Below are 13942 nucleotides of genomic sequence, written 5' to 3' on the forward strand. Positions count from 1 at the left end.
TTGTTAGAATTGATCAGTCTCTATGCTTCACAAACCCATTTTTATTATTTATCCAACCACTTAAGCCCTTTCTACTTACAAGTTATTTTTCTCCTAATCCTCGATCGTGGCGAAGGAGGATTGATTAATCTTCGACCACCCCCGATGTTTAATTATTTCGTATAATTAATTACATTGAAATGACTGCTAGCCAGACAGACAGGCGGAACATCCAAGCAGCACAAGGATGAAGATGACAGCCATAAAACAAGCTCTCCTCATGGCATTTAAACAACGTATTGTTCTTCTGAGGATACCTGAGGACATTTTAAGATATTTTTTAAAAGTTAATAAGCTTTGTCACCCTAAAAACTTTCACATCAGGTGTCAGTTAAGTGATCCAGGTCTTGGCCGAAACTAGTCCTAATAAAAATCTTTATTTGTGAGTATAGTTAAAACCATTTGCATCCAAATTAATTAATTCGAAAGATGGTTTCATTTGAAGTATTGGTCGTAACAATGCTAAATGTCGAAACTTTCACTTTGATTATCATTTTATGCTGAAAAATGTTATAAACTTGATATCTATTTTGCCTTCTCTACTCCTTCAAACGCAAACATTTTAGGCCCGTTACTCACGGGGGCACAGCACAGATAGTGCATCGTGAACTTTGCGTTTGAACACAAATAAATGACTTATAAAATGTTTTATTTAATCGATAGCATATATATTGTTCAACGATTGCTGCATCTATTCAAAAAAGCAATGTTATGATGAAGTCCACCAGTGAATTAGCGGTAAGCTTAAAGATTTGCATCGCTAAAATACAGGGCTCGACTTCACGTGGCGAATAGAACATAGAAATATATTTTTGATATTCTCTTTATCAGTTTTATCTTATTTTCAACTCTGGAAAGCGCAGACCATCTTGTTTCAAGATTATTAACCAATATGTAATGCAATAATGAATATTGTTAAATGTTTTAGGCAGAAAATGTGTTTTACATATCACTAGTATTATTCACGTAAACTTACAAAACAAACTTTTATGAGTTGCAACTGCAAAATAGCCGTGTGACGTCAGCACTGTATGTGTACATTTCAGAAAATGGCTGTCGTATGACTCAGAAGAGTTTGTTTAGTTTCAACGAAAATTGAACTGGATTATAACAGAATGACTCATCAGTAGCAAGAATTCTGAAACGTAGGCTAAACTGCTACTTTGATTTTTCTGCAAAAAAGATTACGTAGCTTTAAATTATTTAATCGTGATTCTATATTAAAATGTAATTATTAATATTGTAGTACTACTAATAGTATAACTATTTAATAATTAACAAATAGTGAAATACTGTTTAGCCTAACGTTGGTACAGAGACATTGAATTTTAAATTTGTTACTCTTGTCTTAACTTATACATTGACGATATGGTTATCATCGATAAATCTCGAATGTTATAGTTAATATTGTTAACGTTTACGTTTATTTTACGTTGGGCGTAATAATTAGTATTAAATCTAAATATTACTCCGAGTCTTGGTTAGGACTAACCTATTCGTAAGTTGTACTGGAAAGTGTAATTTCCAGTGGAAATACCTACAAGTACAATAATATATAAAGTATGATAATATGTAACATTGTAAGCCTAACTAATAGTAATACTGATAAATTATGTTGCTTGTAAAAAGACATATTTCATTCTTATTCAAGTTATTATATTTTCCTTCTATTGTTGTACATGTAGGCCTATGTATATTGCATGGAGAATCAGGTGGCCAGTGTACAGAAATTCCTTCCATTGTCTCTTGCTTTAACATTTATCGTCTATGTAAAGTATGTTGACTCTAGGCTTGAAGGCTCATGCAGAAAAAGTTGAGATTACACAAAGATTACTGCACACTTGTTTTCATGAGGACAGTGTTTCTTTTTCTTGCCATTGTTAATATAACACACAGCTTACTTGTTCAAGATTTTGAATACTTCACCTTATGAACCCAGTTTTTAGTTATTTTTTTTAATGAAGATTTTTACTAAAATGTCATTTAAAATAGATACATATAATGGAGTTTTCCCATTGTAAAAATGTTGCCTTAAAGTTAATGATATATATATATGAGTAAGGCAAGGCTAAGTACTTTAAGTCACATTTTTAGAGGAACCTTCTTATAAATAGAATACAAAAATTGGTTTCATTGAGGAAAGTATGCAATAACTATGAAGATTTGTGTTATTTTACACTGGGAAAAAAGAAAAATAAATTTTCCTTCCCTACAAAAATTGATATGAAATGTTTTTGATATCTAATTAATTTCCTACTTCATCTTTCAAGCCAAGTGTCATTGTGTTTGACTGAAGTAAACGTAATAAGACATTTAACATGATTTTTTATGCTAACCTGTGTTTACACTATCTTAAGTATGTAAATCATTATTGTTCCATACTAAGATAGTGGAATGTGAAAAAAGTATTTCAATGTTGTTTGGCCCTGTAGAATTTGGAAGATTAGAGGTAAACCTCCCTACTGTAGGAAAGAGGAGATACCTGGATGTGATTGTTGAGAGTGTTCTGAGGATTTTGTGGTTGGAGTTGACTAGAAACTAGAACTTGTCGGTGAAAGTTTGGATTTTAGACATTGGAGTGTTATTGGCACTCTGTGAGACTGATGAAATCATGCTTGGAATGCTATTTTCAGCTTTTGGTCTCTCTCTGTTGTAAGGAGATCACTCATCTGTTGGGTTTGGGACTAAAAGAAGTCTAAAAAAAGTGTTGTAATGATAACTGAGAAGTTTAAACAATTGCATTTGTTTGTGTTTTTTTTTTCTGGAGTGTAAAAATACCACGATTTTATTCTAGAGACCAAAATAGTTGATGGCTTGACATGTTATCTGTAGGAAATGCTCATGATTCTCAAGTGATACAGAGTAAAGAGTAACTTTCCTAGTAAAGGAATACCTAAAAAGTAAAATCTTAGGAAACACTTCTCTAAACTAAACTCGTTTGTAGATAGAACGACTTCACTTTTAGAGATATAGATTTTATAACAATTACCTCGATGAAATTACTTGTACTGTTATCCACATTTCTTGAAGATTGGAAAATAAGTTGTGTATAGTTAGAATGATACCTGGTCTATTTTTCAGAATTAGATGAAACCTTCTTGTCCAAATGACCTCACTTGGCTTTCTCACAATTTATTTTGTTAAAAAGACCTTAAGTTAACGCAGGTGATATTATTTATATACATAAATCTTTCTTTAAAAAAAAAGCTTGAACCTTATAAATTGTTGTACTCTGATATTAATAAATAACTAAGTAAAAAGTATTTTGATTGTTTTTCTATTAATTTTAGTAGTGATGCAAATATTATATATGTAGAAATGTAAACATCTAATATTTGATAGATTAGATTGACTACAAGTTAAAGTTTTTTATTTGAAGTATTTGGCGGTTCAGCAAAATGATTTAATGTACCAGTAACATCGTGCTCTGATTAAAATGGAGGTCTGATTCAGATTTATACCATTTTAATCATTGTGAGGATTTCAAGCTGCAATCGTACACTTGTTGCTTGTATTTAGAGATGTTGTTTGAAATTTTTAATAGAAATAAGTGAAAGAATTTTTAAACACATTTTTTTACATCTTATTAATTTGATGTGTAAGGTTATGTAACAACCTCATATACCGTAGCCAGTAGTAACATGTTTAACTCTACAGATTTTCATAACATCATAGTTTGAATCAGAAGTTTCCAGCTGATTCCCTAGTCAGGTTAGTTTGCTTAATAATATTCTGTATGTTTAATTGGTTAACCAAATGATTCTTCCCGAGTAGTTTGTTTCCATAATAATAGTCTATTTCGAAAAGTATTCAAAGTAAAACGCAGTGTAATAGCGTGTCATGAAATTTCTTTGTGTGACAATTGGGTTAGCCTAATTTCTTTTTATATTTTAGTGTTTCTACATAAACCAAACCTTAAAATAATATTATTCATGAAACTGTAATTGAAAATTTGATTTATATTTGACGTTATCCATTATATTTTCAGGATTAATTAACATAAGTTTGTATATAATTTTTCACATATATGCATAGTCTAGCCCAAAACTTTGTTTTTATGTTTGTGTACTGTATTCAATGGAAAGCCTTCAGTACAATAGGGCAGGGGTTCCCAAACTGAAGGGTGAGATATTCAATCAGAATGTGAAATGTTCTTGGGGGGGTCTGATGCTGAGAAAGTTTGGAAATCTATACAGTAGGTGTTCCTTTTGCTCTATTTATGGTAACATTTATTTTGTTATCCAATGCTCTGCTTGTTCTTTTCTTTTTGATGAAAACTGTATGGAATGAGTTTGATAGAAACTTAATGAAAAACTAGGCATCTTTTGAGGATGACATCTTTTCAGTAGTTAGCTTTTGTTTTATCAAGTCATGTAATTTTTGGCATTAAGGTGACTTTTGTCCCATCAAGGATTTTCTAACTTCAATCATCCCTTACAAAATAGAAAACTAATTGTTAAACTCAGTCCTGATCCCCCAACTATTCACCAGTCCTTTTCTTAAATTTCTATAAATATGTAACATGTACAACTCTATATGGCAGTTTTTTTCCTCATCGGTTTACCATCCTATTAGAAATTTAAAGCTACTTCCACTCAGGGATATGTCTGATATATCCAAGTCTTAGATTCATGGTTTCTTGTTCTACTGTCCTTGAAATTTAACATAAAAAAATATGATTCATCAAACTTATTAATTCCCTTAGTTTAGATACTTCAATGAGATCACCTGTGGCTGTTATGTTATTATTTGTATCCATTAAAATACTTTAATTATTAAATGTGTAACCTCTGGGCTTTTACTATTGAATTGTTTTAATAATTGATGTAGATCATATCTTTTTGGTGTTTTACAATGAAACACCAGTGACGATGTTTACTAGTTGTTTCTGATACATCTTATCTCCTTTCACACAAAGCTATCTTGGTCTTCTTTCTGCCACCTAAGCATTGCCAAAAATTTTTAACACTCAGCTCACTTTTCCATATACCCCACAAATTTCATACCACTTTGAACATGTATATAGCATGTGAGCACCCTTCACAAATAGTATTGTGCCACCCATATTGGCGCAGCAAGCTCCCTCTGATTCTGCCGCTCAATCTTCACATTCATGATTGGCACAGCATTAGATGCGTGTTTTTTCATATGTGACTACCATTTACTATTGTACTTCATTGGCATTTCAATACCTTTTTTCAACAGTTTTCTTTACTGTGTTTGCATTCAATTGTTAAATTATTTTTTATTGCATTTGTTTATTGTTACCGATTATATGGTAACTTAGGATGACTTTGTGACTCGATGTATCGACAATGGAAGTTCCCATTATAGTAAACGATGCTTCTGGTACAACTACCCACACATTGGGTTCGACTTTATCTGAGGAGGTACGGGACTTAGTTGACAGGGAGCTAGATTTCTAAGTTTGTCTGTTACTATAGATTGCACCTCTAAGAACGAATTATGCTTGTGCTTGTCCTTTTTTTTCCCTACCCATTTTAGATTAATTTCCTTCTTACGGGGCAAGAGCATACCTGTTCCAGAAGTAGTACTGTTCCTCGCATTTGTGCTTTTGTTTCATCTTTTAGCACGCCAGTTATTTTTTGATGGTCACTTTCCACTTTGTTTCACTATTGGGCACCTACACCAACCCATCCACCTTTTTAATGTAGGATTCTAGCTTTGTGTGAGAGGTGGTGAGACTATCAGAAGTTAACATTTTTTTTACACTGAAAATGTATTTACTTTCCATCCTTCCTCCCCACTACATTGTAGATCCTACCAACTCTCGAAAGTGGGGGATTGAGCCGGAGAATCAGAGGCAGCTAGCTTCGCTAATACAGGTCGCGCAGTACTATTGGTGGAGGGTGTTCACATGCTTTATACATATTCAAAAGTGGTGTGAAATTTGTGGGGTATATAGACTGGTGCACTGAACATTAACATTTTTTAACAATGCTTAGGGGGCAGAAAGAAGATTGAGATGGCTTTGTGTGAATGGAGGTAAGTACCTATTGGAAATACATTTTCAGTGTAAGAAAATCTTAACATTTGCTACTTATGTAGTGGTTATTTCATAAACTTACTGTGCATTGCTACATATTCTTTTAAAGTTTACTTTATAGCAATTTTATTTTTCTTATGGTGTACGTTATTAGCTGTAGAAGTTATGTCAACAGAATAGAAGGATCACCTGCTCCTTAAGGTACTTCTTGGAAACAAGTTATTTCTTGACATCACTCATGGCATATGACAGAAAAGAAGGTGAGTTTGGTTTTTAATGCTAACCATAACTTACATATTGTAGGAACTTGAATTCATTAGGTAATTACTGATTTTAATGCACAAGTTATTTTCAACATTTAATAACTCATTAAAATACATTGAGTTTTCTTGATATTGTATTAAAATGACTTGCATCGTTTGCATTTGATAAGTCTACTGGTTTGAAAAGCTGGATATAGTAATTAGTTTTTTAGGTTAATTAATCAAATATAATTTTGTAGCATTTCATTTCATATTAGTAATTAAAACTTTGTTGAGAAGAAGAAGAAAGGTTATATTAAAGTTATAAAATTTCGGTTTTTTCATCTGAAAATCATGTCTATAGGGCTAAGAGTAACGTAAAGATAGTGAATTTAGTAAGATAATAAATGTATAGCTTTATTCTGAAAGTTGAGTTAAGAATGCTGAAATAGACAGTTTTCAATACTTTCATCAATTATGCACAATATGTCTGTGAACACGACTCTGCTGAAACCTTTATGGGGATAATCTGCAAGTTTTTATTAATGTTGTCCGCAATAACTCTTCAGTTACTGGTTGAGAGAATTGTTATTGCCAGCCGTTTCTCTCAAACAGTAACTATGTCAATAGTTCTGGGGAGCATCTTGATTGCACCGAAAATAACTACAGATCAGAAGATGGAAAATTTTGAGCTCTTTTTTTTCTAAGGATTGATTTGTAAATTGTGTTACATCAATCATAAAAAAGTAAAATTATTCATGTATATTCTTCGATGAAAAAAATATAAAATGTGTTATGTTACTTTAATCAGATTTCGAAGCACTAAGATACTAATGCTAAGAATATTGCGTGTTTTCTTGCATGTTTCAAATCATAAATGATAAGTAAGTGCCCCATATGCAGTTAGGTAGGCAAATATTAGACTGTTTTTCTATACTTTTAGTAATATGTTACTTTATTCCAATCTTTGAGAAGTATCAACAACTATTTAGAATTTTTATATGTCCTATTAACACTGACTTCATGAATGTATTTATTTCTTTGCAGTTATAGGGTATTTAGAGGGAGTTCCAGTTAAAGTTGGAGAAAAGTTTCGACCACCAAGAAAAGTGACTCTGCCTTTAAGTTTTCACTCCTCTTTCTCGTTAAATGTTCTTGAAGAAGATGTATGTATTGTGTTAGTAGAGCATATTAAAGTTTGAAGGATTATTTGATATACCTGACTAATCCTGCCTATCAATTATATTGTCAATACTGGTAATTTTTTTTTTTTTAACAGAACCATACAGTAATTTATTTTGAACAATACTTCAATTTGAGTAAAAATATAATAGCCACTTCTACAAGTTTAGTACAGGAAGATAAGTATAAAAGTTATAATATTGAGTAAATTATCAAAACTTTGTTTAAGAAAAAGAGTAAAAGATGGGGAGATGAATAAAAATCTTTTGTCAATAAATCTTATAAGTTAGGGATGAAAAATTGACAGTTGCCGAAATTTTAAACTTTTTAACTATAGTGTGTAAGTAGTCTACTGTATGTGTGTGTAATTATACACACATTTAGTATGTTTAAATATAATTAGTATTGTAGGCTTTTTTTTTAATTTAGACTTTTGTATTGTTGTACCTCAGGCAGTTTTGACTAAGAGTAAAAGAGCATGGCTTATTACATAAACATTTTTTCAAAGTTTATAAACTGATTTAATCATTATAATAACTGATTTAGGCTAGAGATGATTGACTTCTGAGTGTTACAGAGGATTTATTACTGAGTTCTTGAGCTTGTTAGTCAGTGCATTTGTTACTGTCAGCCAGTTTAGTTTTGTAAATATTGAGTTTGTGCCTCAATGAAGTGCTAACTATATGAAAAATACCTTAGATATGAGAAAAGTTGCAAGTAATTGACTGTTTAATGTTATTTATTAATTAGGCCCGTCACTCACTTAATGTTAGGTTAGTATATGAAATTTGTAGAACTTGCAGTCTAAGAAATAAAATGTTTTTGCTATTATTAAATCAACTGGACTTTGCATTCTTTTTCTGATTGAAATAATCCAAAATAACCCATTTAACATAAACTTATTTTCATATTTTAGTTCATGTTCCTGTACAATCTATTTAAACTATTTCCTTTGAAAAAGTAATAGTTCTTGTTTTTCAAATATATTTATTTTCTAATCAAAGAATAATGCAGAACTCTGCATCTGATATTTCTTGGTAAAAACTTGACTGAATGATTAAACAATATCTATTTTTATGCTTTTGGTTAAAATAATAATAGCATCATGAATCCAGGATCTATTGCATTTGACATTGTTTTTTGTTTTATTTTTTCAGTATGATTTTAATCTTGAGAAACAAGTCATAGAGCATGCAGAAAAATGCAAACTAGAAAAAGAAGTTGCCGAAAAAGCCAAGACTCAAAAGATTGCCTCTGAGATTGAACAATTTACCAAAAGCATTGCAATGGTTCAGAGTAACAGTGAAACTGACCAAGCAGTCCAAGAAAACCAAGAGAATGGGTGTGAATGTCCAGAAAAATCTGACCCATCTCAAATCAGATATTCAGTCAATGCTTGTAGCTCTCCTAATAAAATTTTTTATCAAGGTAGATATGCTGAAGGTAATGTTTCCCAGCAAAGTCCAATCGGTAACATATTTGAACCTGCATCAATACTGCAACCTCAGCGACTTTTGCCACCAGAAGCATTAGAAAACAAACCCATAGAGAGCAATAATAACCAATCAAAGAGGCTTAACTTAGCGGATTTTGAAAGTGATGACTTCAGTCCTTTTGACTACATGGAACTGAAGAGCATTAATGAGCTAGAAGAATTAAATACAGTATTTCAAGGTATGGCTGGAGGAGGAGTACCTAGTCAACCTGGACCAGAAGCTGCAGTAACCTCAGCATCTCCTCTCTATAGTTCAGTTTCTAGTGCTTCTCAGTTTGTTAATGGTGCTCCTGTGAACTATGGACATCAATTTGTATCAAACTCTTATGGATCTGTAACTGGTAGCTCACTGTACCAGGCTGCTGCTTTAACTACTAATAGGGTCGATTCAAATTCATCCATACCACTTGAAGGGGAAGTCTCCATTTCACTCTATAATAATACTGGTGCTCCAGTGAATTCGTATCCATTTATAAAGACTCCAGATTCACTTGAAGGCTCTTACAGCAGTGTTAGATTTTCACCAAATTCCCAGGTTATTAAATCTAAAAGTACTTGTCCACAAGGATCTTACCTTCCAGGAGTTCTGTATAATCATACTGGAAGATCAGTCTCGGTTAGTGAGGAGTCTAGTAACACGTTTTCTAAACATCTAGTGGAACCCAGTATTTCTTCTCATCCAGGCTCGTCATTAAGTGAGCATTTAAGACTTAAAAGCTCAAAAAGTACTTCTGATCTGCGAACACTGTCTGATATTCTTGAATATGAAAATATCAATGAGGTATCTATACGGTCTGTGACACCACCACCACGACCTCGAGCCGTTAGCACTGCTGGTGCTCAAGTGAGTAACCTGTTGTTAAAAAATGTGTTGTATGTGTGAATAGAATAATGTACATGCAAAGATTGGTTACCATGTCAATCGTTTGATGATTTGGATATTAACACCAGTTATTACTGATCTGTGCCATATCAGATTAGCTATTCCCATTCAGTGCTGCCCTCTGTATGCAAACTTTTTTATGCATGCCACAAGCCTTGCACTCTCCCCTTGTTGGAATTACTATATTCCAACATGTCTCTCATGCAAATCATTATGTGTCATCTCTTAAACAATAGTAGCATAACATGCTCATGTGACTCCCTCTATACTCCTCTACGAAACCTTAACTTCGAAGTTAGGCAGAAGGTGTGAGCACGGGAGAAGTGGGGAAGAAGGGTGGGAAGTGTGAGTGGGTGTAAGTATCTATTAGAAATACATTTTCACTATAGGAAAATTATGACTTCAGGAAGTCTCACTTCTGTCTATAGTGCTCCAGATAAAGGGTGTACCAGCATAATTCCCGATCAAAAATCATCCATATATGGACTTAAAAAAATGTTGAGAAGTTATTATACTGCTGTGGGAAAATGAATATGGTTCTTGTCATTTTAATAGTGGTACAGTTATTAATGGGTGCCTTCTTTTAGCTTTCTGTAGTTTAGCACAAGATCTGTGTAGTTCACACAGTAGAGCTGCAAAAATAAACACCTGTCTAACCACCATAAGTATCTATAGGTGCACTTGTTAATGATCCAGTTTTGTGTAAAAAAATAAGATATAGCTGTAATGTCATTATTTGTATCATTATCTGATGAATTAATTTGCTCAATTAATCCTGTGCCAAATTTCACATTTTGAAATAGCAAAATAATTCATAATTAGCTCACTGACAGAATTCTGGGAGTGATTACGCCTTACAGAAAACAATTATCTGGAGAACTGTTTCTACAATAGTTAAGGGTGCTTGTTTGTTGTCAGTTTTAAACTTAGTGTTGTGATTTAGGGTGAAGTACTTGTAGCTTGTTAACAACATTTAAAATATTTTAAAATACATATCTAAATGATAAGAATTTTGCAGACAAACTAAATGTTTATTTTTAATAATCGTATTTGTGTGTCAATTGCTCTTTCTGAATGTTGTGTGATTTCAGTATTCAAGTTCAAGTATTTCTTGTATGTACATCTGTGTATGTTACTCAAAGTTTATCAAGTGTGTTAGATTGGACTATGTATAATGACTTAGTTAAAGAAAACTTAAAGATATAAAATTACAATAACCCTCACTTATCAAGAGTAATTAAAATGCATGAGCCTACTTTATTTTGGAATGATGGGTAATGTGATTGAATAACTTAATTCTATATGCTGAACGACTAGAATAACTTACTTCTATATGCCGAACGACTAGAATAACTTAATTCTATATGCCGAACGACTAGAATAACTTAATTCTATATGCCGAACGACTAGAATAACTTAATTCTATATGCTGAACGAACTAGAATAACTTAATTCTATATGCTGAACAACTAGAATAACTTAATTCTATATGCTGAACGACTAGAATAACTTAATTCTATATGCTGAACGACTAGAATAACTTAATTCTATATGCTGAACGACTAGAATAACTTAATTCTATACGCTGAACGACTAGAATAACTTAATTCTATACGCTGAACGACTAGAATAACTTACTTCTATATGCCGAACGACTAGAATAACTTAATTCTTTATACTGAGTAACTGATAGTTTACTAATAGTGTGTACTGAAACACTTGAATTTTAAGAAGATTTATTTGTACACAACTATAGATGGTAATTTTTTGCATGTATTTAGAGGGATATATCTTAACTTTTTTCTACCTTTGTATTCATCACAACATTGATTTTATATATTTAGTTTCCTAGATTCCCATGTGACAGGTGTATTATGTAAAAACTTGTGTGTATAGGTAGATACATGAGTCGTGTATACTTAGATAAAAACATGAGTCGTGAAGTTACAATTAACTTTTCTTTGGTGCAAAATTTTTATTGTTATAGATGCAAAGTAGATTTAAAACAGCATGCATTTATTTATTAAAATAGACAAAACAATGTATCTCAAAAACATATTTTTTGTCATTTTCATACATTGTATATTCATATTTCGGTTTCATTTGATTGATTTAAGTAAAACTATCCTGTGTTTGTACCTTAAAATTTTACTGACAACCATTAACAGGTGTATTATGTTTTGGAAATTTGCTTTTAATGTATACTGTATTTTAGTTTTTGTTTCACTGAAAATTTTATTTAAAAGACTCACTGTTACTGTTCAAAGCTGTTGAACTACCTTGCTAGAGTGTTTATTCATATATTTTTGGGTTAACTAAATCTAATCACCAAGTGGAATTAAAAGTCAGTTAAACAGTAGAATGGATCAGTGAGAGATGGAACTTTGTATCAGAGGAAAACTAGCAACAACGGATAAGTGTAAGAATTTTTTTCACGTTTGTTAATTTGGAGGAAACTAACATCAGAATGTGAGTTGTTCATATTAGTCTCACACATTTCTATAATTTTGAATGTAATAATGTCACACCTTTACAAATATATAACTTTGAATTTCAGTTAATAATGTTTTCTTATATTGCCATAAAGTACTCATGTGTTTACTTAATTACTTTGAATTAAATATAATTACAGGAATTAAAGATACATAAAAAATGGCATTGAAAAAGTTTTGTTTCTTTAAAAAATAATGCTTGTATTACCCCCCCCCCCTCAGTGTCTCAGCATTATGTCTAAAGGCTTATAACACTCAAAACTGGGTGTCAGTACCAATGGTGGGCTCAGCACAGACAGCCCATTGTGTAACTTTTGCTTAACAAAAACAAACAAATGCAAAAGCCTCCACTCCAAACAACAGATTCAGTGTACTGTTCAGGCTTAAGGTTCATTTATTCAAGGAATAAGCTTCCAAGAAAGTGCCGTGCAAAATATTTATTTAAGCTATGAATGAAAATGTTTGGTCCAGAATTAACATATAAAATATATTGACCTGTTTTCCCACAGATACAATGGAGTAAAAATGTTCCTGTTAACAATAACTCTGAGACTGTAAACACTACCAAGAATCTCTGTGAATTGACCACCATTAATAGTAAAGCAAGTGCCTTTTCTGAAGATTTTCAATTACCAAATCCATATGGAGAGCTGAGGGCTGAGGAAAAGTACCTTGTGGACACTATTTGTGACATGGGGTTCCCACAAGATATGGTTTCACGAGCAGTCAAACACTTGGGCAACAATGATAAAAAGGTTATCCTTGTCTTAATTTTTAGAAATTGTCTCAGAGAGAAAAATTCCTATTTTGAAATAAATTTAGAACATTTAACTCTGATCCGTATCACATTGGTTCTCAGTGCACTTACTTGTTCACTACAAGATTGATTGTTACTTGCTCAAGTAAAGTAACCACTAAGAAAGGAATTGATTATCTGAATAGTTTGTTTTTAGTTATGAAAACTATTTTTCTATAAGTTCCAAGCTTAATTAATGAAAAAAGACAATTATAAATTTGAATAATGTTAACTTGATTAGTCCGGAGTGTGTTAAGAAAATTTAATTTGCTATTGGATATTAACTAATATTTTGACCTAGAACTTCCAATGAGCCTGTAAACAAATCATATCTTTTTAAACTCGTGAAAAGGTTTGCAGCAATTCCTTTTGAATAATAATTAAAATATAAATATTTACTTTGGGGTTGCAGGTGTTGAAATCAAGTGAGTAAATAATTCAAAATAAGTTGTTCCTCAAGACATTTATTAGATCATTGTCTCTTAATTAGATTATAACATTTCCAGGGTTTCAAGAGGTGGGAATTTAATTTACTAGATCATTGTCTCTAATTAGATTATGATGTTTCCAGGTTTGAAGAGGAGAGAGTCTCATTTACTAGGTTGTTGTCTCTACTTAGATTATGACATTTCCAGGATTTATACAGATGCTTGAAAAACTTAAAAGTACTTAAAATTAGATTTTATAAAACAATGTCTTCACCTTCCACGCTTTTACCATCCATAGCCCCCTGTCAGATCATTATGATAATGACAAGGTTTTTGCCAACCACTGATGCACTGGCAAGGCATGTTGTCAGCGAGCAT

General features: G+C 32.0%; 1 protein-coding gene across 2 annotated transcripts in view; it reads left to right on the forward strand.

Annotated features, from left to right (window-relative positions):
* Nucleotides 1-1069: 1069 nt before the first annotated feature.
* LOC106465909 (ubiquitin-associated protein 1-like) overlaps nucleotides 1070-13942 on the forward strand; it is a 25012-nt gene continuing 12139 nt past the window's right edge. The window contains exons 1-6 of one of the 2 annotated variants that reach the window (XM_022393851.1): nucleotides 1089-1184; nucleotides 3697-3750; nucleotides 6201-6306; nucleotides 7336-7454; nucleotides 8628-9809; nucleotides 12850-13095. In XM_022393851.1, coding sequence (XP_022249559.1) covers nucleotides 6285-6306; nucleotides 7336-7454; nucleotides 8628-9809; nucleotides 12850-13095 — 1569 coding nt within the window. In that variant the 5' untranslated portion in view covers nucleotides 1089-1184; nucleotides 3697-3750; nucleotides 6201-6284. Of the gene's footprint in view, nucleotides 1185-3696; nucleotides 3751-6200; nucleotides 6307-7335; nucleotides 7455-8627; nucleotides 9810-12849; nucleotides 13096-13942 lie in introns of both variants that reach the window. The other variant, XM_013926146.2, reaches the window with a different exon arrangement.

The sequence above is a fragment of the Limulus polyphemus genome, unplaced genomic scaffold, assembly GCF_000517525.1.
Source record: "Limulus polyphemus unplaced genomic scaffold, Limulus_polyphemus-2.1.2 Scaffold2091, whole genome shotgun sequence".
NCBI classification, from domain to species: domain Eukaryota; kingdom Metazoa; phylum Arthropoda; class Merostomata; order Xiphosura; family Limulidae; genus Limulus; species Limulus polyphemus.